General features: G+C 46.6%; 1 protein-coding gene across 2 annotated transcripts in view; it reads right to left on the minus strand.

Moving 5' to 3' along the window:
* Positions 1-26,183, minus strand: part of RBM19 (RNA binding motif protein 19) — a 285,015-nt gene extending 258,832 nt beyond the window's left edge. The window contains exons 1-4 of one of the 2 annotated variants that reach the window (XM_033955717.1): positions 25,973-26,183; positions 23,187-23,369; positions 10,032-10,154; positions 1,276-1,314 (exon numbers count right to left, since the gene is read on the minus strand). In XM_033955717.1, coding sequence (XP_033811608.1) covers positions 1,276-1,314; positions 10,032-10,154; positions 23,187-23,369; positions 25,973-26,008 — 381 coding nt within the window. In that variant the 5' untranslated portion in view covers positions 26,009-26,183. The remainder of the gene's footprint in view (positions 1-1,275; positions 1,315-10,031; positions 10,155-23,186; positions 23,370-25,972) is intronic. The other variant, XM_033955718.1, reaches the window with a different exon arrangement.
* Positions 26,184-27,911: the final 1,728 nt, after the last annotated feature.

Genomic DNA, 27,911 nt, shown 5'->3' on the forward strand with positions numbered 1-27,911 from the left:
CCTTCTTACAGCAGCTGTAAGAAGGTAATTTAGATTCGCGGTTAAGGGCAGGGAGGTTTGTCGGACCGGGGCTGTTGTCGGTCGGTCGGGGAAGTGCCACAAAAGTAAGGGGACCTGGCCGGCTGTGCTGCACCCGGGGCGGTAGAGAAGGTGTGCGGAAGAAGGGGTAGTCTTATACGGCGAGTATATAACAAACTCTATATTTTAACTGTAAAAGTTGGGGGGTCGTCTTATACGCCCAGTCGTCTTATACGCTGGCAAATACGGTACATAATTCGTTACCAGACATACTTGGGTATTTGCTTTTTAAAACCACGGGAAACAGTAGGAAAGAGGGGAGGAAATACAATTTTAAAGAAAAAGTACCTAAAAGGGAAGTACATAAGGAGGGTAGGAAGAAGCTTCCTTTTCTTGACTGGTTGACAGAATAAACACATCGAGCATTTTCAGCTTGCGAGTGAAAATGTCTTATTGTAATGCTAAATAGATCCATTGAAACGTCAAACAACGTTCGTCCATTTCACTTCTGCTTTCCTATGACTGCCAGCCGCAATCTGGACAGGCCAAACATCCGAATACCAGATCCCATCTTTCCTTCCTCCTTTTCCCCACTCCCTCCTGTGATTTCATAAAGACAGTCTGAACACTGGGATCGCCCTAACTTTAATTTTTGGTGGGCAAGTTTAAGTTATAGATTTTTTTTTTTTTCCCCCAAATCTTTATTCATTTGAAAAAATGAACGCGGATATGCTGGGACATACTAAGGAATTGAAGTTAATTGGGGGCCCTTTGACGTCTTTTATAGATTCATTATAGTTGTCTTTTCCTTTATTTCTGTTGGTATAATGCACACACAACCAGGGGGAGGGAGGGCGGGTGGGGTATTTCAGTAATGCTTGATTCCCTTGTGAAATATTGGCTGGGTGGGGGGGGGGGTAATTTTGTATGGATTTTGATTGATTGTAAATGCATATATGATTGATATTGTTTGTGTGGATACTGTATTGCATTTTTGTTGGCTTTAGAAACTCAATAAAGTTTTTTTTTTAAAAAAAGACAGTCTGAACATCAGCAGTGGCTTTTTTCCTAACAGCATTTCGTACTTTAGCTCATCGAATATTTCCTTCTGCTCTGAAATCACATGTTCAGAAAAGCAGGCACAAGAATCCTTTGGCACAGGCAAAACTCAACGCATCAGCCACCTGCCCCAACACCAGCCTTGAAGTAGAGATTATCCTTACTGTATTTGCTCGAGTTGGGCTGCAAGACACTTACCTCTTGCAGGTCGCCCAATGCTTTTGTCTTCTCTCTCTTCTGAAAAAGGAAAACATGGTTGGACCACTTAAAACCATTTTATAATTACTGTGGAAATAATAATAATAATAACAATTTATATACCACAGGACCGTGAAGTTCTATGCGGTTTACAATGATTAGAAATGTTACAGATTGAATGGAATAAACAAAGTACAGACTTAGGCCCTGATTCTGAAAAGTGCCGTCCCGATTTTAGGCAGCTGTAGGATGCACGTTTTTTTAAAAAAATGCTCCCCAGGCAGGCCACCTATATTGAAGGCGCCTCAGGGAGCCTAGGGATGCCCGCAAGATGCCCTAAGCTCGCCTAAGGGCCTTAGGCGAACCTAAGCGGCCCTACGCGTCTCCCTAGTAGAGGAAGAGACGCTTGAAATGCTGGCCTACATTGTAAGTAGACGCAGCCGCTATACTTATCGCGGCAAGGGATCTCCCTGCCGCAATAAGTATAGCGGCCACGGCCGCCTGTCCGATCACTGGCAGGAGGGTGCCGAACCCCTCCTGCCGGAAAGCCGACCCCCCCCCAAACACACAATCGCTGGCAGGAGGATGCCCAACCCCTCCTGCCGGAACGCGGCCCCCCCAAACTTACAATCGCCGGCAGGAGGGTGCCCAACCCCTCCTGCCGGAAAGCCGGACCCCCTCTGGACTTCCCATGCTAACGACTTCCCCCCCATGACTCCCCTAACCTCACCCCCCCCAACTAACCTTTAAATGTTGGTCGGCTGGACGGGTCTTGCTGCCGTCCAGCCGACAGGCCCGCCTCGTCGAAATGAGATGGGCCCGCTCCTTCCCCGCTAAGTCTAAGGCCTGATTGGCCCAGGCTCTAGAAGTCTGGACCAATCAGGCCTTAGGCATAGCAGGTCTGCCCATCCCCACTAATCCTAAGGCTTGATTGGCCCAGTTGCCTATGAGCCTGGGCCAATCACACCTTAGGGTTAGTGGGGATGGGCGGACCCTCTATGCCTAAGGCCTGATTGGTCCAGGCTTCTAGACTTAACTGTGGAATTGATGATCTATCAGAAGTAATTGCTGCTTTTTATGGGGACGGGCAGGGATGGAGGTAATTCCTTGCGGGGATGGGTGGGGATGGAGAGGATTCTGACGGGGACGGGTGGGGACGGAGAGGATCCTGGCGGGGGACGGAGAGGGATGGAGAGGATCCTGATGGGGGATGGGTGGGGACGGAGAGGAACCTGGCGGGGACGGGTGGGGACGGAGAGGGATGGAGAGGATCCTGACGGGGACGGAGAGGGATGGAGAGGATCCTGACGGGGACGGGTGGGGACAGAGAGGATCCTGGCGGGGACGGGTGGGGACAGAGAGGATCCTGGCGGGGACGGGCGAGGATGGGTGGGATTTCTCTCCCTGCACAACTCGCTATCAAAATAGGTGACAGTAAACGTTCACATGATAATTTTTGGTAATGGCAACATTAGCGTATTGTCATTAATTCAGAAAATGAAAAATCAGTCATTTTCCAGCTGTGGTAAGACCGGCCTCAGTGCGCAGACTGGTGGGGTTACAGAGAACAGAGGGAACCTAGGTACAATATTAAAGGCTAACAAATTATCATCAAGAAAGGTACATATTCCATAGGCAGTGGATCTAAGTACAAGGTGAGGCTAACATGGTATCATGTACAGAGGGGGACCAGGAGGGACAAAGGGCATACATAGTTTTGGGGGAGGGGACTTGGGTAGCTTAGGGAGCATAGCATGCAGAAACTCCTGTGCACAACTCACCAATGAGCAGCATATATAGAACACCAGTGTTGCCTGCTGAGCTGAGATAATCTACCATCATCTTCTCTCCCTTCATAACCTACTGCAACTCACAACCAACTGCAACTTCGTCCCCATAGGCAACATCTAATCTAGCTGCATCGGGCGTAAAGCCAATTCATATCTAGAAACACAGTCTCCCCAAATACCGAAAAAATCAGATATAGCAACCTAGGAACAGACGATTTTTTGGTAACATAAGATTATGCGTTGTAATATTATGTAAAGTAACATAAGGTTATGCGTTGTAATATAACATAAGGTTATGCTATGTAATATCATGTAAGGAGAAATTAGGTTCTTACCTGCTAATTTACTTTCTTTTAGCTTCTCCAGACCAGTAGAGGTTAACTTTACGATTGGGTATATATCTAATCATGACCAGCAGGTGGAGACTGAAAACAAAACTTTGGGACAGTATATCCTAGCCCCTCCTCTCTATTTCCCTCAGTCTGCCGAATAGCCAAGCAGAACCAAGAACTGGAAAACAACAGAGAGAAAAAACAATACTCCGAAGGGAGTAACAAATAACATACCCAAAAATGCTGTTGGAAAATGCAGAGGAGAAATTCCCGAAGGAAGAAGGTCCCCACAGCTCGCCAGCTAAGCCAGCCGAGCCACAGCCGCTGTTCTTCAATTCTCCCCGGCCCTAGAAAAATACTAGAACCCGCAGCAAAAACCAAAAACTGCCCGCGCAACAGCCCCAACAACAACAACAACAGACAGGGTGGGGACCTCTACTGGTCTGGAGAAGCTAAAAGAAAGTAAATTAGCAGGTAAGAACCTAATTTCTCCTTCTTTAGCACTCTCCAGACCAGTAGAGGTTAACTTTACGATTGGGACGTACCAAAGCAGTCCCTCTCACGGGCGGGACCCCCGAAGGGCCGATACCAGAACACGCTCACCGAACACCGCGTCCCGACGCGCCTGACCATCTACCCGATAATGCCGAACAAATGAATGCAAGGAGGACCAAACCGCAGCCTTACAAATATCCACCGGAGGCACGAGCGACGACTCAGCCCAAGAAGCCGCCTGACCCCTAGTGGAATGAGCCTTGAGAAACTCCGGAACCGGCTTCTGACTCAGAAGATAAGCGGAAGCAATCATCTCCTTGATCCAACGCGCAATAGTAGCCTTAGAAGCGCCAGCCCCCCGACGAGGACCCGCCAGAAGCACAAAGAGATGATCGGAGCTCCGAAAATCCCGGGTCCGCTGCACATAAGCATGGAGGACCCGACCGACATCCAACTTGCGCAGCTGTCGTTGCTCAGAAGAACCCTCCCGACTACCCAAGACCGGGAGGACCACCGATTGATTGACATGAAAAGGAGAAACTACCTTCGGCAGAAAGGAAGGAACAGGCCGCAAAACAACCCGCTCCTTCGAAAACTCCAGGAAGGGAGCCCTACAAGAGAAAGCCTGTAGCTCAGACACCCGTCTAGCGGAAGTAATGGCCACCAAAAAGACCGACTTCAGCGTAAGGTCCTTCAACGAACAGCCATCCAACGGCTCGAAAGGAGGGCGCACTAGAACAGAGAGAACCAGATTGAGATCCCAAGAGGGAATCGAGGGCCTTATGGGAGGCCTGATCAACTTGGCCGCCCTAAGAAAGCGAATCACATCAGGAATGGCTGACAAACGCTGACCTGTCACCAGCCCCCGAAAAGCCGACAGGGCCGCCAGATGAACCCGAAGAGAAGACCAGGCCAGGCCCCTATCCAGGCCATCCTGCAAAAACTCTAGAATGTTAGGCAGAGAAGCGCGAAAGGAGACCACTCCCCGCGCTCGGCACCATTCCTCAAAAAGACGCCAAACCCGTACATAAGCCCGAGAGGTAGAAAGCCTCCGGGACCCCAAAAGTGTAGAGATCACCTTGTCGGAATATCCCTTCTTACTCAGGCGGCCCCTTTCAAGAGCCAAGCCGTAAGACAAAAGGGAGACGGGTCGAACATGGGAATGGGACCCTGCGTCAGAAGATCGCACTCGAGAGGCAGAGGAAGAGGATCCGCCACCAGATGCCTCACCAGATCCGCATACCACGGACGACGAGGCCAATCCGGAGCCACCAAGACCACCAGCCCCGGATGGCGAACAATGCGAAGCAGTACTCTGCCTACTAATGGCCAAGGAGGGAACACATACAACAGCCCCTCCGTTGGCCACGGTTGGACCAGAGCATCCAGACCCTCGGCCAGACCGTCCCTGCGACGACTGAAGAAGCGGGGTACTTTGGCGTTGCCACTTGTAGCCATCAGATCCATCAGGGGCTGCCCCCAAGCACGCACTAGCAACTGAAACGCCTCCGCGCCGAGACACCACTCTCCCGGATCCAAGAAGTGACGACTGAGGAAGTCCGCCTGAACGTTTTCTACCCCGGCAATGTGAGAGGCCGAGAGGTCCAGAAGATGCGACTCCGCCCAAACCATGAGCCGAGCCGCCTCCTGCGCCACCAGAGTGCTCTTGGTGCCCCCCTGACGATTGACATAAGCCACCGCCGTGGCATTGTCCGACAGGACTCTGACCGACTTGCCCAACAAAAGGGAGTGGAAAGCCAACAGCGCTAGCCGGACCGCCCTGGTCTCCAACACGTTGATCGACCAGGAGGCCTCCTCCGTGGACCAGGTTCCCTGAGCTGAGTGACCCAGACACTGGGCCCCCCAACCCAGGAGACTCGCATCCGTAAGGAGCACCGTCCACTGCGGAAGATCCAGACCCACCCCCTGAACTAGGTGAGGGGTCCGGAGCCACCAACGCAGACTGCAGCGCGCCAAGCCTCGCAGGGGAACCGGAACATCCATCCCGTGCCTCTGGGGAGACCACCTCCGGAGCAGAGCATACTGGAGAGGACGCATGTGGGCCCGCGCCCACCTCACCACGTCCAGGGACGCCGCCATCGACCCCAGGACCTGGAGGAAATCTCGCGCCCGAGGACACCGGGACGCCAAAAGCAGGCGAATCTGAGACTGCAATTTGCTCACCCGGGCCTCTGGGAGGAAGACCTTCCCCAAGGAGGTGTCGAACAGCACCCCGAGGTACTCCAGACGCTGAGCCGGAACCAACCGACTCTTGGAAAGGTTGACCACCCAGCCCAGCGACCGGAGAAACTCCACCACCCGAGCCGTAACCCGGGAGCTTTCCTGCAACGACTTGGCCCGAATTAACCAGTCGTCCAGGTAGGGGTGTACCAGGATGCCCTCCGACCGCAAGGCTGCCGCGACGACCACCATCACCTTGGTGAACGTCCGGGGAGCCGTGGCCAGCCCAAAGGGAAGCGCACAGAACTGATAGTGCCGACCCAAGATCGCAAAGCGCAGGAAACGCTGATGAGAGGTCCGAATAGGAACATGCAAGTAGGCCTCCGTCAGATCGAGAGAAGTGAGAAACTCCCCCGGCTGAACCGCCAGAATGACCGACCGCAGCGTTTCCATACGGAAAGAGGGAACCTTGAGAGCCCTGTTGACCCCTTTCAAATCGAGGATGGGCCGAAAAGTCCCCTCCTTCTTGGGCACCACAAAGTAAATGGAGTACCTGCCCGTGCCCCACTCCGGGGGGGGCACTGGAACTACTGCTCTGAGATCTAGCAAGCGCTGAAGGGTCTGGCGAAACGCCAGCGTCTTCCCAGGAGTCTGACACGGAGAAGCGAGGAAAAAATCCGGCAGAGAGCGGGCGAACTCCAGGGCATAACCGTCCCGCACCACCTCCAGGACCCACTGATCGGACGTGATCTCGGCCCATTTGGGAAAAAAGTCGCGCAGCCGGGCCCCCACCGGAACCAAGGGGGGCGCCGGCAAGGCGTCATTGTGCAGGACGGGAAGCGGGGGAACCGGCGGAGGGATTCCCTGCCCCCCGACGGGCCCCCCGAAAGGGCTGCATGCGCTGGAAGAACCGACCCCGGGAAAACCCCGGAGACTGGAAAGAAGCAGCCCCACGCCCAGGGCGATACTTGCGAAATTCCCGCAAACGCCCCCGGGCCGCACCACCCCGAGACGCCGGGCGGGCACGGTCCTCCGGCAAACGGGGAACTTTCGAGTCCGACAGAGTCTGAATCCACTTATCCAAGTCCTCTCCAAATAAAAACGACCCCCGAAAGGGAAATTTAGTAAGCTTAGCTTTGGACGCAGCATCCGCCGCCCAAGCGCGCAGCCACAACACACGCCTTGCGGCCACGCCAAAAGCCATGGACTTAGCCGAGATCCGCACCAAGTCATACAGAGCATCCGAGAGGAATGAGGCAGCCATCTCAATCTTCGCTACCTCCTGATCCACCAGAGACCAGTCGTCAGACTCTCGATCCAAGACCCGCTCCGCCCACCGAAACACGGCGCGAGCGACCAGTCCCCCACAAATAGCCGCCTGGACCCCAAAGGCAGAGACTTGAAAATTTTGCTTAAGGATGGTCTCCAATTTGCGCTCCTCAGAGTCCCGCAAGGCAGAACCGCCCTCAACAGGCACGGTATGCCGCTTGGAAATAGCCGAGACCACCGCATCCACGACTGGCGAAGCTAACGTAGCCCGATCCCCTTCAGGAATGGGATACAGGCGAGCCATGCTGCGCGCCAGCCGAAACGGCGTCTCCGGCGTTTTCCACTGCTCAAGAATAATATCCCGAATATCCTGATGCATAGGAAAAGAGCGGGAAACGGAACGGATCCCTCGTAACAGAGGGTCCCCCACACGCGGAGTCTCCGGCGGCGCGTCCTCAAAACGCAAAGCCGAAGAAACCTGTTGAATAAGGTCAGGCAGCTCATCTCTCTGAAAAAGGCGCACCACGGACGCCTCGTCACTGGAGAACGGGAAACCCGACAACCCGCCGCCAGCTTCCGTCCCCTCCAGAGGGTCCTGGAATTCCTCAGAAGGGTCCAGGTCCTCCTCCAGACCGACACGTTCCTCCGACCACAAATCCTCGTCCCACGACACCCGCGGACGCTTGGACAAGAGAGGCGGCGGAGGGGACGTCACGTCAGACGAGAGAGGCAAAGCCGCAGGGAGCGCGGAGGAAACCCCACCCCCCGAGACCCCCTGGGCGCAACCGGGACCCCCAGCCGCCTGAAAATAGGCTTTGCATAATGAAAAGAAAAAATCAGGGGAAAAACCCCCCGAGGGTCCCAAGGGACTCCCTGCCACAGCAGGGGACCCAGCAGAAACCTGCCCCTGCTTAGCCAAAACAGGGGGAAGGTCACCTGAGGTGGAAGACAAAATGGAGGGGCCAGACAGAGAAGATGGCGTCTTTCCCGCCAAAACAGCTCCCTCCATAGCCTGCAGCGGCTGAGAGACCTGAATAGTCTCAGCCGCTAAAACAGGCAAGCCGGCATCAGCTGTCAAAATATCAGCTGAGAGGGAATCCTCTAAAACCCGACCGTCGGCGGCTCGGGGAATCCCTCCGTGGGCGGACGGAGAAGACCGGGCTTCTCCACCGTTCCCTGCCGACTCGCGAGGCACCATCGGCGGGGAGCTCTGGGCGCCTGCAGCCGCTGCCGACGGAGCTCCTCCACCGCACCGGCCTGAACACCGCTTGCACAGGCCGGCCGCGAGTGCCTCGCGTCTGGAGCACAATGAGCACTTTTTCCCTTTAGAAGTGCTCATTGCTCCATACGCGACCTAGCTGTAAAAAAAGTGCCGGTTAGTTGAAAAAATACAGTAAAATACAGTTTTCTTAAAGGGATACAACCCTCCAGACCAGCACTACCTCAGGATTTTTTTTTTTTTTTTTTTTTTTTTACAGAACAGACTCCACAGGCTCTCGAAGCAATATGCCTTGCTTGATTTAGGGGGCAAGGCTTACTGCTGAGGCTCCTCTAAAAAAATATGGGGAGGTGGAGGAAGTGGGGGGAGGGACCCCGCTCGTGACCCGCCGGGTTTGACACCCCCGAGGTCGGACGAACCCCCAAACAGAGTCCGTCCAAGCTCCGTCCGGCTAAAAACAGGGACAATAAACCTCTAAACAAATTCCAACAGCCCTACCAAGGGAGATGGGTACAGATCACTCAACACCTGCTGGAGACTGAAAGAAGACTGAGGGAAATAGAGAGGAGGGGCTAGGATATACTGTCCCAAAGTTTTGTTTTCAGTCTCCACCTGCTGGTCATGATTAGATATATACCCAATCGTAAAGTTAACCTCTACTGGTCTGGAGAGTGCTAAAGAATGTAAGTTATGCAATGTACTGGAATAATAAGGTAAAATAACATAAAATAACTCTACGTAAAGTCTTGTAAAGTTATATAAGATAAATTATGTAAGATAAATTATGTAAACTTAATGCAAGTTATGCAAGCACGGTAAGGATAATGTAAAGTAACGCAAAGTAACTCCACGTAAAGTTATGTAAAGTTATGTACGTAAAGTTATGTAAAGTTATGTACGAAAAGTTAAGTAAAGTTAGGTTTGCAAAGTTTGTAAAGTTATACAAATAATTGTATTGTCATCGCCTGGAAATGTCCAGCCATCTTCTAATGTAATCCGCTTAGAACCGCAAGGCACAAGCGGAATAGAAATCACTAATGTAATGTAATGTAATGTAAGCTGTGCACAGGAGTTTCTGGGGGCCTTCAGAGAGAATTTCAGCTGGTGGGGCTTGGGGATCCCTGCCAGCTACTGCAGCAATATGCCGCTGTTGGGTGGGCATGATCCCAAAGTGGGTAGGTCTGTGCCCACCTATAGCTATGCACAGATTACTTTCAGAATATGCTAAAAAGTGATAGAGACACGAGTTTCATTCTCCATATAACCCTTCTATGGTCAACTTGAAAGAACCTCCACCTGTACAAGGGGAAAATAAATACAGAAAGACGGGGCACAACACACAGGGGAAGAGGGAGAAGGAGCAGAACATCCCTTCCACCTACTAGTCTCATTATTTATAGCCCGGAAGGATACCTTGCTGTAGGTTGGTTATAATTGCTCAGATCACATTGTCAAAGAGACAAAACTTACTTTCTGGGCATCTGGAGACAGACATGGCTTCTCTGTCAACTTCTCAGGCTGTGCAGGTTTCTGGGAGTGTTTGCTCCAAGCTTTGGCTTTTGATGGATCGCCAAAGGATTTACAGAATTCTACCTTAGGAAAAAAAACGAAGAAGGGGGGATCAGAAAGGTATGGGAAAGACTATCTTCCAAGGGGCTAAACAGTTAATGCAGAATACTACTGCAACTTGCTCTGCCAATTTTGCACTATGGAAATTAAAGACCATCAAAAAATACAGTGGTACCTTGGTTTACGAGCATAATTCGTTCCAGAAGCATGCTCGTAAACCAAAATACTCGTATATTGTCACACCCCGGGTTCTTGCCGATGTTGCAAGCCCCAGGAAAATGACTAAAACTCCAGTCCTACGTGTCCCTTGCTACTAAGGGATCCTCCAGGTCTTACTTTAGGCATGCATGCAAGGAACACAGGTTTCAGTCAGAATGTGAAAAACCAAAAATAGCTTTATTTCAGTAATGGTAACATAATTCAAAAGCATTCAGGCATCAGCCTTGCAGTGCAGTATGCAGTTATAGCACATGACATCAAACTCATAACAGTTCCAAAAACAAAACTTGAATAACACTGCAATTACAAACAGTCCCTGCTTCTGGGCTTGCAAGCTTATGGGTCTCAGTTCTCTTCACCAGAGCCACAGTGTTTTTAAATCAATATTCTTTTGACCAAGCAGTTCATTGTTATGTTCAAAAATCATTGATATATCACAAGTCTTCAATAGCACATGTACGTTTCCCTTCTCTGCAATAGTGCACTTGGGATTAGCCACAGCTGAGAGAAAACAACGTGCTGGCTCAGCTTGGCAATCAGCCAGGAAGTACAAACACACATACCACGTTATATAATTTCAGGGTTTTAAAGAAAACTTCTGTATTTAAGCTTTCAGGGAGAGTTTTAAAACTGAAGTTTCTAAACTTTCAAATTCCCTAGCAGCACAGAGGAATGAACAGCATGAGAAAACATCCAGGTTTAAACTCACTATATTTCCATAGGCAAGGGCTGAGTTTCAGTGCTTGCCTGGCTTGCCTGGGTGTCCATTGCTTCCTCCTCTGGCTGCTCCCAAGGCTGCATCATCTGCTTCTAGCATGGGCCAGTCTGAGAGAGTCTGGCTCTCACCAGCTTCATACCCTCCTGGGTATTCCTCTCCCGGGTGCCTTGTGAGTCTGGTTTCCCTTGGCTGCTTCCCCCTCTCTGTTCCCAGCAGGCTCATTATATCTGGTGGAAAACCACTCCCCTTCTGAGACTGTGGGAGAAGGGTTTTCCACCCACTGACTTGCTTCCTGCTTTCACAAACGGGATACTTTCTAGCTGTGGTTTTAACTGGCTGTTCAAATTTCCTGAGGTATTTAACAGTGTCAGGATGAGGTTTGCCTAGAGTGAAACTTTCAAACTTATCCTGCCCTGTTTCTGCTATTTCCATTTCTAAGTCAGAGCTAGAGTCAGCTTGATTAATTAATTGGTCAGTCACCTGATCCGCTCTCCTGCACCTAGGTGGCTTGTGCACATTCCTGCTCACTGGGACAAAACCAGGAACGGATCCGGGTTTATTGTGGGTAAGACCCGAAATAGACCTGGGTTTGTCACAATATCAAAGCGAGATTCCCCATAGGAAATAATGGAAACTCGCTTTGATACGTTCCCACACCCCGAGACCAGCGGCGTTCTCTATCCCCCCGAAGGCCCCACCCCCGCGATCCGGCACCCTCCCTCCAGCCGCGACCTGAAGTCTCCCAGACCCACCTGAACCCGCTTCTTACTTTCATCTGGCCTCGGCACCGGCACGTCCTGTGCTTTGGTGCCAGTGCCCGAAGATCGGCCTCCTCTTCTGTGCTGGGCCTTGAGCATCTGCGCATGCTCAAAGCCTGCGAGTTCACGCTCATGCCGGTGCCGAGGCCAGAATGAAAGTAAGAAGCGGGTTCGGGTGGGTCTGGGGGATTTCAGGTCGCGGCGGGGGGGGGGGTGTGCCGGATCGCAGGGGGGGGGCGCTCGTAAGTCGAGGCACGCTCGGTTTCCGAGGCACCGATTTTGCTAATGTTTTGCTCAACACTGGCAAACCGGTACACTCGTAAACCGAGATACCACTGTATTCTGATTTTCTATCCTTTAGATTATTGGGGCAGGCACTGGTGATGTCAATATTGGACTATTGCAACATTGTTTATCTGGGATTACCAAAGAAAATTTTGAGAAAATTGAGAATAGTGCAGAATACAGCTGTCCGTTTGATATTTGGGTTGAAGAAATCCTTACTACCGAATATTGCACTGGCTGCCAGTAGTAATATTCAAGTTTTCTTGTATTTGTTTTAAGCTGGTTTGGGGATTGGCCCCTACCTACCTTTTATCTCACTTCGTCCTATGTAGCCCTGCGAGGAAAACCCAGGAATTGTAATTTATTCGCCTACCCAAAGATCACTGGTTGTAAATACAGGTCTTATTTGGATAGGATGCGTGCATTTCAAGCAAGTAAACAACAGTCCTGGCTGGGTAATTATATTAGTGGAGCCCTGCTGTCTTACGGCGCATTTCGAAAAGAAATTAAGACTGTACTATTTGATAAATTCATCTCTTAATCAAAGTTTCTATTCTTAACAAAAATATTATATTGTATTTCTCTAGGTAACATATTGTACTTTTATTCTGAAATATTTTCTATTTCGCCGATTGTCCAGTTTAAACTGCCTGGAAGTCATCTGATTGTGGCGATATAGAAGAATAAAGTTATGTTATGTTATGTAATTAAAGGAGGCACTGAAAGGAAAGAAGAGGGAAGCTGCAGAAAGGAACTCTCTTTATGCACGACACCAATCAGAAGCTGCTTTGACACACAGTGATTTCCTTCACTCGCCGGCACTCCAGCTGCTCTTTCCTGCTCCCCTCTCCTGTCTCCCTCACTAAAAACTGTACAGTGGTGCCTCACACAACGAACTTAATTGGTTCCAGGAGCAAGTTTGTTATGCGAAAAGTTCGTTATGTGAAACGCGTTTTCCCATAACAATACATGTTAAAAAAAATAATTCGTTCTGTAGCATAAAATATGCTAAGATGACATAAAAAAAGATAAATTTTTGGTTATTATTTTTATTTAGATACATCTAAAAACATAATTGTTTTTTTAAAACAACACACATTTTTTAAATTTAAAGACAGACTAGGTAGAGTCTAATTTTACAGTGAGAGAGGGCAGAGTCTCAGCGGCAAAAACTGGGACTTAACTGTTCATTTTTTTTTTTTTTTTCTAGCATCGGGGAAGCGGCGAGAGTAGCTCCGCACCCCCCCAACGCATCAGCAGTAGGCGCCGGGCCCCTGCGAGCCGACGGTCCGCCACTGCACAGGGAGCCAGGCGGAGAGAGGGCAGTTAAGCGCAGTGCCTGCGCGGAAGGATGCAGCTCGGGCGACTTCGTTGTGTGAAACGAAGTTCGTTGTAGGAAGCAAGACATGAAGTTCGTTGTGCGCAGCGTTCGCTGTGCGAGGCGTTCGTTATGCGAGGCACCACTGTATTTGCGGTTTTTCAAGATTCGGTACAGGGCTGTGGAGTCGGTAGATAAATGTTCCGACTCCGACTCCTCAGTTTTTTGTACTTCCGACTCCGACTCCAGGTACCCGAAATTTCCTCCGACTCCGACTCCACAGCCCTGGTACTGTACATAGCTAAAATCCATATAACTTTCGGGGGAACAAAACATGCAAGATATATTTGACAGACAAGACTTGCGCATCATAAAGAAAGAGGGTAAGAAATACAATAGTTTAGAGAAAATAAGACAATTAGGGAAAGGACAAAAGGAAGGGTGATACTGAAGAGTATAAGGAGATCGCAGTGTTTCGGAGGCGATTGCAGAAGCGGAGCAGTAGATCAGCGACACGGTCGGATTACATCTGTTACCCAGGAAGTTGCAATGGACATGTGGAATAACTTGTAAGTTTTATGGCTCCATGTCATTCCCTTCTTGGTTGGGCTAAGAATTTTTCAGCACCTCATCATAACCAATTATATGTTTCCTTCAACAACACAACCTCAGAAAGTTTCTCATCATCATATGGCATTCCGCAGGGCTCTAATCTTTCACCTCTTCTGTTTAATATTTTTCTCGCACCTCTCATGACTCTTTGCCAATCTATTGTTTTTTCCGTATTTGCCTACGCAGACGATATACAGCTTATACATCATTTGGACCCTAATAGTGCCTGTGAAATATCAGCCATCAATGAAAAACTGAAACAGATCCATCAATGGCTTGAATCAAATAGACTGGCCCTTAATATCAAAAAAACAAACATTATGCTTTTCCCCTGGAAAGATGGTTATAAACTTTCCCTTCCAATCTCTATTAAAGGCATCCTTCTTAAGTTGATAAACAGAATTAGGATTCTAGGGGTTATCTTTGGCGATAAATTATCTTTTCACGATCATATTAGCTACGGTGTTAAATTAACTTTTTACAGACTACGTCAGATTCGCTCGGTGTCTAAATTTTTATGTCCAAAGTCTTTGAACATACTAATCCATTCCCTGGTCATCTCAAAAATCGATTACTGCAATGCCCTATTTAAGGGATTAGCTCTAAAGCAGTGGTCTCAAACATGCAGCCCGGGGGGTCACAAGCGGCCCGCCAGGTCCTATTTTGAGGCCCTCGGTATGTTTATCATAATCACAAAAGTAAAATAAAACAGTATCTTCATCATATGTCTCTCTACCTATAAATGACAATATTATGATTAAGACTTAGCCAAAAGGAAAGATTTATGAACTATAAAGAGTTTTACCTCATACAAAATTGTCATTTCTTTAATAAGACATGAACTCTTTTTTCTGAGGCCCTCCAAGGACCTACAAATCCCAAATGTGGCCCTGCAAAGGGTTTGACTTGGAGACCACTGCTCTAAAGGAAATTATGCTTCTATTAAACTTATAATGAAAGCTAAAAAATTTGATCATGTCACCCCGCTGCTTAAAAAGGCCCACTGGCTTCCTTTAAATCTGTCATTTAAAACCCCAGCTTTTATTTATAAATTTTTGATTCCTCTTACCACATCCAGATTACTGCGGTCGAATGACCAACACTTATTGGTCATTCCCTCTCTCAAAATTATCAATACACGGTGGCAATCCATTTTTTCCGTTACAGCACCACAAACTTTGGAATTCTCTTCCAATTTACTTAAGAGAGGAAAAAAACTTGGAAAGATTTAAGAGCAAACTTAAGGGTTTTCTTTTTAAAGATGCATTCGATGAATAAATGAATTGCTTATACTCTTTTGCACTCTTTTATCCTCAAAATATTTTGCTTTTTCTTTCCCTTTCGTATCGTATTCAACCTTAATTGTTTTCTTTATAATCAGATTGTATTTCTTTCCTCTCCTCTCCTCGTGTTTCAATATGTTGGTATAAGTTGTTTTTTATCATGTTTAGTAGTTTTAGTTTTTTGTTAGCTGTGTCTGTTACCCCCAACTCTGTAATTTTAATTATTTGTACATCGCCTAGAATTTGAAATAGGCGATTAATCAAATTTGATAATAAACTTGAAACTTGATATGTATATTTAACAGTACACTGCTGAAGATGATGTGGGTTGGTGCTACCTTGAACATGTGAAACAGACAGGAAGAGTATCCACTCGCATATAAAGTAACCTGCTATACTGAGATACTCGGAAAACCGTACTGCATGTATAGTGTCTTCAAAAAACATACAGAGTAATTACGGCAACCATGGTCGTCATAGGTCTCTAAAGCATTTTTATAAATATTTTTTGTTCTTTAGTACATTTTATTTAACTTAAGAAGTACTTATCTTATATCTATGCGGGCGGGGGTAGGCACTCCGACATAGACTATGTTTCGCCCCGAATGGGCTGTATCAAGGAATCCCCCTGCATAAATAAATATATTTATTGATACAAATCTTTTAGAAATATTCTAAATAAGATAAGTTATAATATAGTTTTGTTATTTGCAGTTAAATAAAATGTACTAAAGAACAAAAAATATTTATAAAAATGCTTTAGAGACCTATGACGACCATGGTTGCCGTAATTACTCTGTATGTTTTTTGAAGACACTATACATGCAGTACGGTTTTCCGAGGTCTGCGGTTTTGAAAATAAAAAACTGTTATAAAAAATTTACATTTGAAGACCTCTTTTTAGTTAAATATTCTATCCTTTGATGTTCAAAGAGGTTTAAAACTTTTGAGTCTAGATAATAGATTGTTTGATACTGAGATACTGTCATAAAAGTACTAACAGAGAATAGAAATAATGGAACACGTCCTGCATTTGTTGCTAATTCCTACGAACTTCTCCAGTAGAGGCATTGAGCTAGAGTCACTAAAGTCCACAAATCGATCCGATTCGTGTCCTATCCGTTTCCGAGTCATTCTGGCCGATCAATTCAATAAAGCTTGTCCGTGCAAATGATCAAATCGTAAACACGCCCCCCATTCGTGCACAAGTCTCGCTGTAACATCGATCGACGCGCGTGTGCACTGTATCCTTGTTCGTTTTGAAGCACATAACGCATGCGCTAGCTCTTTAGGACTTCACTGCATAGAAATGGGGCAGGGTTTAATCGCGGACGTCATTGGCGGGCTCCGAATGTGCCTACCGCAAAGCATTGTTGTTGTAAAAAAATGCAATATAAGAACTATTTTTTACCAACCTCTCTTTTTTTCTTAAGTGCTGTTGCAAGCTGTTTAAGCTGTGACCGTAGCTTTTTGAAAAATTTGTTGGCGAGGTTTAAGGAGAAATAGCATCGGAGGTTTGTGAGCGAGCTCTGGAATTCATCGAATTCGTCCTATTTTTACGGATCGATCTCAAAGTTTATTGTGCACTTCCAAACAGCTTAGCATTACTCTCAGAAAAAGAACTGTTAAGTTGCTAGAAGGCACAACAGTTAACAGCAGTTGAATGCGCTGGGATCACGCGCTGTTACATACAGCCTACGAATCCCAGGAGGCAGTGCGGCTCTTTCTGCTGTGAAGCACGAAGCAGCCAAAGGCGACCCCGTGACGTCAGATGCACGCGACAATCTAGCTGGAAGGAAGGGGGGAGGGATAGCTGGCCATTAAAACTTGCTTTTGATTTTTTTAAAAAAATTTGGCATTGATATATGAAATGTACAATGCGCAAGAAGAGCATGGGGTTAATCCGTGATTTTCTCACCATGCGCATTACAAATCCGAGATTCACTCCCGTGCTCGCTATGCGCATTCCAACTTCACAGCCCTAGTTGTGGGTCAAGTCCAAAAATTCAGCACCTAAACAGACAATGCTGGCACAGTTACTGTACTCTCTTTATATTGAGTGCTGCTACCAATATGGATAATGGCACTGGATATACAGATTAAGACTCCCTTTTATGGTCACGATGGAGTGTTTTAGTGCTGGTCAGCAAGTTAAATGATCCAATGCTCATTCTATTCCCATGAGTGTCAGAGCATTTACCTTGCCAGCCAGTGCTAAAATGCTCTATCGTAGCTTGATAAAAGGGGGCCTAAATTAAAAAGCATCCATCCAGCATCTCTATCTATATTCACACCAGCAAAAAAACTGCCTCTATAAAATTGAAACAAGCATCAAAATAAAAATTAGGGATTTTCATGTTTTAAACTATCAAAGTTATCATATTTTTCGATCCATAAGATGCACTTTTTCCACCCCCAAAAAGGGAGTGGAAAAGTGGGTGCATCTTATGGAGCGTAGACGACCCCCCCCTTTCCCGGTACTCTTTAATAACATCGCCCACTCGCCGGCCCTTCCTTTAAAACACCCCCCGCCCCGCAATACCTTTTTAAACACCCCCGAAGCCTGGTGATCCAGCGGTGTATGGGTTGGCAGGAGCGCGCCATCTGCGCTGCTACCTGCCCCACTCTCTGAATGGCTGCATCAGTTCTTGCGGGACTCGTGAGAACTGACTACAGCCATTCTGAAAGCGGGGCGGGCCCAGGCAGCAGCGCGCTCCTGCCGGCCCATACACCGCATATACCAGGGAAATACAAAACAGACCATACAAAACACCGCCCTCAGACTAATCTACTCACTTAGAAAATATGATCACATAACAGCTGCCTTCTTAGACTCCCACTGGCTACCCTTACAAGCACGAATTCAATTCAAATTCTACTGCCTATTATTCAAAGCTTTACACGGCTCTTCCCCATCCTACTTAACCAACCGCCTAAACCAGATCTCCTCAAAAAGACACAGAAGAACCCCTAACCCTTTCACCTTCCCCCCTTTCAAGGGCACACATCGCAAGAAAATGTTCGATAACCTTCTGGCAACTCAAGCAGCAAAACTCAACCAATCTGTCACCAACCTGCTGACAACATCGGACAACTTCAAGACGTTCCGCAAAGAAATCAAAACCCTGCTCTTCAAAAAATTCATCCAAAAACCCTAACCCCCTTACCTACCACCAACTCACTTCACCAACCTCTCACATCATCCAGAAAATTCCAGTTACCCAAAAAAAAAAAATTGCATCCTCACTGGAAAATGTCCTGTAATCTCCTCTGAAATGTTTACATCTCTGGAAATGTCCAGTCAATTCTTTTGTAATCCGCCTTGAACTGCAAGGTATAGGCGGAATAGAAATCCGTAATGTAATGTAATGTAATGTAATACCTTTTCTGGAAGACTGCGGCTGCTGGAAACGGAGCCGGATGAGCATGCGGCATGGAGCACACTGTGTGATTGTCAGCTGCGTGTGCCTGCTCGTGGTTGCTCCACTGTGCTGGAGGGGGCGGGCTCAGCACGAAGATGAAAGGTGGGGGACACAAAAACGGGGCTAGGTCAGTTCAGTGATGGGGTGAAGATGGTATAGTAAGGAGACAGGATGCATCTGTTGTGTAGAGGACGTAACAAGGAATAGGGTAGCACAAGGAGAGGATGGTGATGGAGTGATTCAGTAAGTCATAGAAACATAGAAATAGACGGCAGATAAGGGCCACGGCCCATCTAGTCTGCCCACCTTAATGACCCACCCCTACCTTTCTCTGTGAAGAGAACCCACGTGACGATCCCATTTTGTCTTAAAATCAGGCACGCTGCTGGCCTCAATCACCTGAAGTGGAAGACCATTCCAGTGATAAACATAGTAACATAGTAACATAGTAGATGACGGCAGATAAAGACCCGAATGGTCCATCCAGTCTGCCCAACCTGATTCAATTTAAATTTTTTTTTTTTTTTTCTTCTTAGCTATTTCTGGGCGAGAATCCAAAGCTTTACCCGGTACTGTGCTTGGGTTCCAACTGCCAAAATCTCTGTTAAGACTTACTCCAGCCCATCTACACCCTCCAACCATTGAAGCCCTCCCCTGCCCATCCTCCACCAAACGGCCATACACAGACACAGACCGTACAAGTCTGCCCAGTAACTGGCCTAGTTCAATATTTAATATTATTTTCTGATTCTAAATCTTCTGTGTTCATCCCACGCTTCTTTGAACTCAGTCACAGTTTTACTCTCCACCACCTCTCTCGGGAGCGCATTCCAGGCATCCACCACCCTCTCCGTAAAGTAGAATTTCCTAACATTGCCCCTGAATCTATCACCCCTCAACCTCAAATTATGTCCTCTGGTTTTACCATTTTCCTTTCTCTGGAAAAGATTTTGTTCTACGTTAATACCCTTTAAGTATTTGAACGTCTGAATCATATCTCCCCTGTCTCTCCTTTCCTCTAGGGTATACATCTACCACTCTTTCGGTGAAAAAGTATTTTCTGGTGTCACCGTGCAGCTTCCCTCCTCTGATTTTCCACGGATGCCCTCTTGTAGCCGTGGGACCTTTGAAAAAGAAGATATCTTCTTCCACCTCGATGCGGCCCGTGAGATATTTGAACGTCTCGATCATGTCTCCCCTCTCTCTGCGTTCCTCGAGTGAGTATAGCCGCAACTTATCCAGCCGTTCCTCGTATGGGAGGTCCTTGAGTCCTGAGACCATCCGGGTGGCCATTCGCTGGACCGACTCCAGTCTCAGCACATCTTTCCGGTAATGAAAGTACAGGTTGAAGATGGGATGAAAGAGAGGATTAGTGCAACTGCAAGGAAGATAGGACTGTGCAAGAAGCAGATGAGGAGAGGGTACAGGGCAGGGCGGTGGGACAGGGTGCAGAGCCTGGCAAGGACTGAGGGAGGCTGGGGGCACAATTTTGTTCAGAATGTTTTTTTTCTTGTTTTCTTACTCTAAATCTAGGGTGCGTCTTATGGAGCGAAAAATAGAGTACATGAAACTGGCTTTAATGAGCGTTTGCTGCAGTTTTAACAAGAGACAAAAAAAAAAGTGAGAATGACTACAGGAAAATAGACTGGGATGGCAGTGACAAGTCCTTTTTTGAAAATAATATCAAGCGTTGAGCATAAACACACTTGCTGGTCCATTTTCCTGAGTCGTTTCCGCTCCTTTTTGTCTCTGTTGGTTCTCCTTGTGGGAGTGGATTGGTTGGTGCTGCTGCTTTAAGCCATCAGTACCACTGCTATGGACCATGTATCCTGGCATCTGTGATGTCACAGCTGCATGATGTAATAACTGAGGTGCCTTTGTGACAGGTCAGGTGCCTGATGCTATAAAGGTTCTGCACTTTCTTAGCTGGTCTTCATTTAGCGATGCTGCAGCCTGTGGATGGAAGGAATTACCCAAATGATGGATAAAAAGATCATGAGGAAAGCCTAAGCCATCTAAAAGGTAAGCTAATCTAGTACCAGTGTGTTCATTTTATATTCTAATGCATATTTAAAATATTAAGGCAAGAAAGAACATTAGAAATTTCCTCTTAACAGAAATACAGTATCCCACAGGGCCTACTGTGTCGAGCAAAAGTTCAGATTTTGGCATCAGTGAGAGTGAAGTAATGGTTAGACTAAGGGCTGATAACCAGGAAATCCAGGGTTCAAATCCCACTTCCTCAACAAAAATCTGCGATAATTTAATTAAATTCTTGTATACCGCTAATAACCGTGAGGTTTCTAAGCGGTTTACAAAAATGATGCATTAAAAGATACAATAAATAAAAATAAATAAGATAGGTACTTGGAAATTCCCCAACTGTCCCAAAGGCTTACAATCTAACTAAACTAAAGATAAAAATATAAAGACAGAGGTAGAGATAGAGATAGGAATGAATATTCCAACAAGTAATGAATAAATAAGTTAAAGATAGAATTAAAATAATAATTAAAGTAACTAAAAATAGAGATAAAAATAAGTATAGAGCTGAGGATGTCCAGAGACATATTAGCGATCTCGGCTGCGTGGCGGTTCCCATTGCGCTTGGGCAACCCCGGTGCCACCATATAAGCGTCGCCGATGGTCTCCACCTTATAGACACTGGGCTGAGTTTCAAGCAGCAAAACACCAAAATAACTTTTTTCATTAACATTTACGAGTGTGCACTACTGTATTAAAAAGGGACTTAGGGCTCCTTTTATCAAGCCGCGCTAGCGGGGTTAGCGCGTCGGACATTTCATCACGCGCTAACCCCCGCAGCCGGCTAAAAAACCAACACCTGCTCGATGCAGGCGTTAGCGGCTAGCGCGGCAGGCGGTTTAACGCGCAGTATTACGCGAGTTAAACCCCTACCACAGCTTGATAAAAGGACCCCTTAGTTTATTTTAGCCATTTGTTCCAATAATTTTTTAAACCTTTAAAACTTAAATTTTCCAAATACAATTCATTCTAATTAACTGTGCCTCTACAATGTATTGAATTATATTGTAACTTTTTGCCCTTTGATGATGTTTTAACATTATGGGCTCCTTTTACGCGTTAGTGGCTTTAGCCCGCACGACTTTTAATCATGCGCTAACCCCTGCGCTAGCAGAAAAATCACCGCCTACTCAAGAGGAGGCGGTAGCAGCTAGCGCGTCCAGCGGTTTAGCATGCGTTAAACCGCTAACGCGGCTTCGTAAAAGGAGCCCTATAAGTCAACTGAGCTTTAACAGCGACCTGTTTTCTATACATAAAACACTATTCCCCTCCCTTTTACAAAACCATAGCGCGGCTTTTAGCGACAGCCATAGAAGTAACATTACATTACATTAGTGATTTCTATCCCGCCTGTGCCTTGCGGTTCTAGGCGGATTACAAATTAGAAAAGATCTGGACATTACCGAGAGAATTACGTAACAGTGATTCATGTACCGTATTTGCCGGCGTATAAGACGACTTTTCAGTACCTTAAAATCCTCCCCAAAGTCGGGGGTCGTCTTATACGCCGGGTACAGTTTACATGCCCTTACTTGCGGGGCTGGATGTACTCAGTCGCGCGGCTCTTCTTCTCCCTACCTTCTCTGCTTGCAGCACAGAGCCGAACGGAAGTCTTCCCGACGTCAGCGCTGACGTCGGAGGGGAGGGAGGGCTTAAACAAAGCTTAAACAAAGCCCTCCTTCCCTCCGACGTCAGCGCTGACGTCGGGAAGACTTCCGTTCGGCTCTGTGCTGCAGGCATGGCAGGTAAGGAGAAGGAGAGTAGCCTCGCGGTTCGAGTGGCTACCAAGAGAGAGGGGCGGCCGCCCCGCCCCGGTTGCAGCACAGCCGGCCAGGTTCCCTTACTTTTGTGGCACTTCCCCGACCGACCGATAACAGCCCGGGTCCGACAATCCTCCCTGCCCTGTAGCCGCGAATCTAAATACCTTCTTACAGCAGCAGGGGAAGTGCCACAAAAGTAAGGGAACCTGGCCGGCTGTGCTGCACCCGGGGCGGTAGAGAAGGTGTGCGGAAGAAGGGGTAGTCTTATACGGCGAGTATAACACAAAACTCTATTTTTTAACTAAAAGTTGGGGGGTCGTCTTATACGCCCAGTCGTCCTATACGCCAGCAAATACGGTACTTTACATGGTGTGGTAGAGGATTCAATTATAAGATATCTGGATTTTTCCAAAAAAATTACATAGCAGAGAATCGTGACGCTCAAAGGAGCATCGGACCTGTTACCGCCACAGCCTGTGCTAAAAACTGGCTGCTTATTAACAATTAATATTCATTATATCTTCCATAGCCAGCTCTCATCGTCATGAAAATGTCTGAGCCGAGACAAAAACCCAGGCTCCCAGCTATACTGCAAAAGCTAATGACCCACTGAGCAATCCTCCTTAACACAAACTCACTGTGATCCTTGTTGTGTCAATGAAGCTCTTATTGAAATGGCTCAGGGCTGTCTGAGCTTCCTCTTCAGAGCTGAAGCCAATAAATCCGAATTTACGGAATTTCCCATCCTTGGTAAACTTCAGGCTGCAATCTGTCAAGGTCCCAAAATCGGCAAACAGCTTACGGAAGCGCTGCTCCTTCAGCTGGATGAAGAAATTAAAACCGCATTTATGAGAAACATTGATTTAGAAACCGTTTTACTATTTTATCATCCAGTCTGTCCAATAAATTGGTTAGTTGTAATTGTTGCTCCATTACAATCCTAAAAACATATATTTAGTATCAAAACATCACTGTAGGTTAGAGCTAATGGAAGACATGCAACCTTCTGTTTCAAAAATTATAAAGTTTAATATGTAAATCAATTGAAATGAATACAGTAGTATCATTGTGCCAAAAGTCAGGATGATTTTTTTTTTTAATTCAAAAGTTTTATTGATTTTGGATGCAATAAAACAGATTAGAAAATTTAGAATGAAAAGTATCAAGCTTAAAACAAAATGTACATTTTAAACCCACATCAGCATTCTCAATTACACTGAATCATAACTGCATTCCAAACGATAAAAACCCCAAAACATACAAATCATTATAGGTTTGCAAATGAATTTTAAATAGCCAAATACTTCTTAAACAAACAAACAAAAAGACCTCAACATGGACACTGACTCCCTGACCCCTTGTTCCACCAGGGAATATATTTTAGAACCTATTTGGGCTACCAGAAGTTTTTATCTGAGGTGAAGTGCTACATTTCACTTAAGATAATCTTTTTACTCCAGCTGGTGTAAAGATTCAGCATTAAATATTTCTTCCTACACTGGTAAAAAACAGCAATTTGTGTCAAAAGCAAGAGAAACAAGCAGATTTATAGATTACGAGGACATTTCCAGGATATTTTTAAGAGGCTATGAACAAAAGATCTTTTCTCATTGGGGAATTTGATAATATGATATCTAAACTTTCCAAAAACAACTACTGTATTTTGTAAAAGCTACATACAATGCCTTTATAAACTTAAGCTCTTTAAATGTCTGAAATAAAATAATGCAGGGTCATAAACTCCTAATTTTGGTTTGTCCATGGCTATTGCTCATTTCAAAAAGCAGCCCAAGTGAAAAGTTCATCCATGCATTAATGAATTAATCATAGTCTGACAACCATATTACAAAATATTAATCAAACATTACAATGTAAAAACTGGAACAAAGAGAAAATATTACCAAGCACCATTTGATTCTAATGATGCAAAATTTAAATCCATCTCCACATCTTCAAATCAGTTTTACATGAATACAGAAAAATAAATAAATAAATAAACACTCTACTGTGCACAATTTCATTCCTGAAGCACATCGGTTCATCTCTGGTTTTCCCTTCTCACCTATGAATCCCTTTCCACTTTTCTCATGCTAGCAGATGAGCAGACTGGATGGGCCATTGGGCCGTTATCTGCCATCATGTTGCTATAACCATAAAGTTCTATGACATCACAATGCAGGTGTAAAGAGCCTTAACCAATAGGAAGAAGAGATGCAAATGTTAAGAGCCTTAGCCAATAGGGAGAGGAGGAGATAGTGGATGGACCATTTGGCCTTTATCTGCCATCATGTTGCTATAACCATAAAGTTCTATGACATAACAATGCAGGTGTAAAGAGCCTTAGCCAATAGGGAGAGGAGGAAATAGTGGATGCTGTGGATGGGCCATTTGGCCTTTATCTGCCATCATGTTACAATGTTTCTATAACGATAAAGCTCTATGACCTCACAATGCAGGTGTTAAGAGCCTTAGCCTATAGGAAGAGGAGATGCAAATGTTAAGAGCCTTAGCCAATAGGGAGAGGAGGAGATAGTGGACGCTGTGGATGGGCCATTTGGCTGTTATCTGCCATCATGTTGCTATAACCATAAAGCTCTATGACATCACAATGCAGGTGTAAAGAGCCTTAACCAATAGGAAGAAGAGATGCAAATGTTAAGAGCCTTAGCCAATAGGGAGAGGAGGAGATAGTGGATGGACCATTTGGCCTTTATCTGCCATCATGTTGCTATAACCATAAAGTTCTATGACATAACAATGCAGGTGTAAAGAGCCTTAGCCAATAGGGAGAGGAGGAAATAGTGGATGCTGTGGATGGGCCATTTGGCCTTTATCTGCCATCATGTTACAATGTTTCTATAACGATAAAGCTCTATGACCTCACAATGCAGGTGTTAAGAGCCTTAGCCTATAGGAAGAGGAGATGCAAATGTTAAGTGCCTTAGCCAATAGGGAGAGGAGATGCAAATGTTAAGCGCCTTAGCCAATAGGGAGAGGAGGAGATAGTGGATGTTGTGGATGGGCCTTTGGCCTTCATCTGCCATCATGTTGCTATAACCATAAAGTTCTATGACCTCACAATGCAGGTGTAAAGAGCCTTAGCCAATAGGAAGAGGAGATGCAAATGTTAAGAGCCTTAGCCAATAGGAAGAGGAGGAGACAGTGGATGGGCATGGCCTTTATCTGCCGTGGTGTTTCTAACATTGGGGGTAGGGTGGATGTTGAGGTGTTTCAGGTGAAGAAGTTCATCACTAGCGCTTTGTGATCTCGCAGCTCTTCTAGTCTTAAGTCTTGTCGCTGCCACAGAGGCGCTCATGGAGTTCTCCAAACGACACAAGCTACGGGGGGGGGGGGGGGGGTGAGGAGTCGCGAGCTCAGGATGGAAGTGAAGGGGAGGAAACGGATTCGAAACGAAGCCACCCACCCCGCTCGGCAGATTCTTCACGATCAGGCGCGACATGACCGCTGCTCTTTCCTCCGAGAGCCGCCGCGTCGTCCAGTCAGCGGGTCCCCCCTCCAGGTCGTGGCTCTTGGGCTCTTCTCCACTTTTCCTCACCGCTATGAGCGCACGCGGGTCGAGAGGGAGGAGTAGCTGGCTTCTGCGCCTGCGCGGCGTCTTCGCCCGACGCAGTTTGTAAATCGGAACTTCCGGTTCCGCCATCCTTGCGCCTGCGCCCCCAGGGTTGGTTCTACGGACGGGGGAGGAAGATTTGCGGAGGAAGTCGAAAACAAAACGGAACGCTACGGAGGGTTTCGCCTTCTCTCACGTTGCTCTCCTTAGTGCCGCGTCTTGGCAACTCTTAGGCCTGGCCGCGCTTGCGTGACAGAGAGAGAGAGTGCGTGCGCGTGAAGGGGGGGGGGAGGGCCTACTTACCTGCTTCATTCATTAGTTCCCAAAAAAGCTCAAAACGGGTTACATAATATACAATTAAGAACCTAAGAATAGCCTTACTGGGGCAGACCAATGGTCCATCAAGCCCAGTGGCCCGTTCTCACGGTGGCCAATCTAGGTCCTTAGTACCTGGCCAAAACCCAAAGAGTAGTAACCTTCCAGCATCTCAAAGGATAGCAAGATTCCAGAACCCCAATGAGAGTAACATTCCAGAGCTGAGATTGTGATGTCATAATGCCTCATTGCCAACCTCATCAGTGATGTCACAATGGCTTAACTGTCCAATACTTGGCTCACATAAGAACATAAGAATAGCCTTACTGGGTCAGACCAATGGTCCATCAAGCCCAGTAGTCCGTTCTCACGGTGGCCAATTCAGATCCCTAGTACCTGGCCAAAATCCAAAAAGTAACAACATTCCATATAGAATCCCAAAGAGTAGGAACAGGAACATTCCATGCAGAATCCCAGAGAGTAAGAAGATTCTAGAATTCCAAAGAGTAGCAACATTCCAGAATCCCAAAGAGCAACAAGATTCTAGAACTCCAAACAATAGCAACATTCCATGCTACAAATCCAGGGCAAGCAGTGACTTCATAAGAACCTAAGATAGCCTTACTGGGTCAGACCAATGGTCCATTAAGCCCAGTAGCCTGTTCTCATGGTGGCCAATCTAGGTCCCTAGTACCTGGCCAAAACCCAAGAAGTATTAACATTCCAGAATCCCAAAGAATAACAAAAGATTCCGGAACCCCAAAGAGCAACAAGAATCTAGAATCCCAAAGAGTAGCAACATTCCAGCATCTCAAGGAGTAAACAAGGTTCCGGAAGTCCAAAGAGAGCAACATTCCAGAGCTGAGATTGTGATGTCATAATGCCTCATTTCACACTGCCTCAGAGCCAACCTCAGCAGTCATTTTGATTGTCCTTTACTTGGCTCACATAAGAACAGTCCATCAATCCCAGTAGCCTGTTCTCACGGTGGCCAATCCAGGTCACTAGTACCTGCCCCAAACCCAAGGTGTAGCAACATTCCAGCATCTCAAGGAGGAAGCAAGGTTCCAGAATCCCAATTATGGAATGAACTTCTTCTAATTTTGAGGTGTCCCAGCTCTTTCCAATCTTTTTGTAAATCTTTAAAGACTTTTTTTATTCACTAAACGTTTTGAAAACTAATTCTCTTGTATTTTAGCTTATCTTTTAACTTCTTGTTAACCGCTTCGAGCTTCCTTTGGTTGAAGACCCAGTATATAAGGTTAAGTTTTTAGTTTAGTTTAGAATAACAAGATTCTAGAATCCCAAGGAGTAGCGGCGTTTTGTGCTACTGATCCAGGGCAAGCAGTGGCTTCCCCCATGTCTTTTTCAATAACAGACTATGGACTTTTTCTCCAGGAACTTGTCCAAACCTTTCTTAAAACCAGCTACACTCTCCGCTCTTATCACATCCTCTGGCAACGGCGTTCCAGAGCTT

The sequence above is a fragment of the Geotrypetes seraphini genome, chromosome 8 (assembly GCF_902459505.1).
Source record: "Geotrypetes seraphini chromosome 8, aGeoSer1.1, whole genome shotgun sequence".
Taxonomy (NCBI): Eukaryota; Metazoa; Chordata; class Amphibia; order Gymnophiona; family Dermophiidae; genus Geotrypetes; species Geotrypetes seraphini.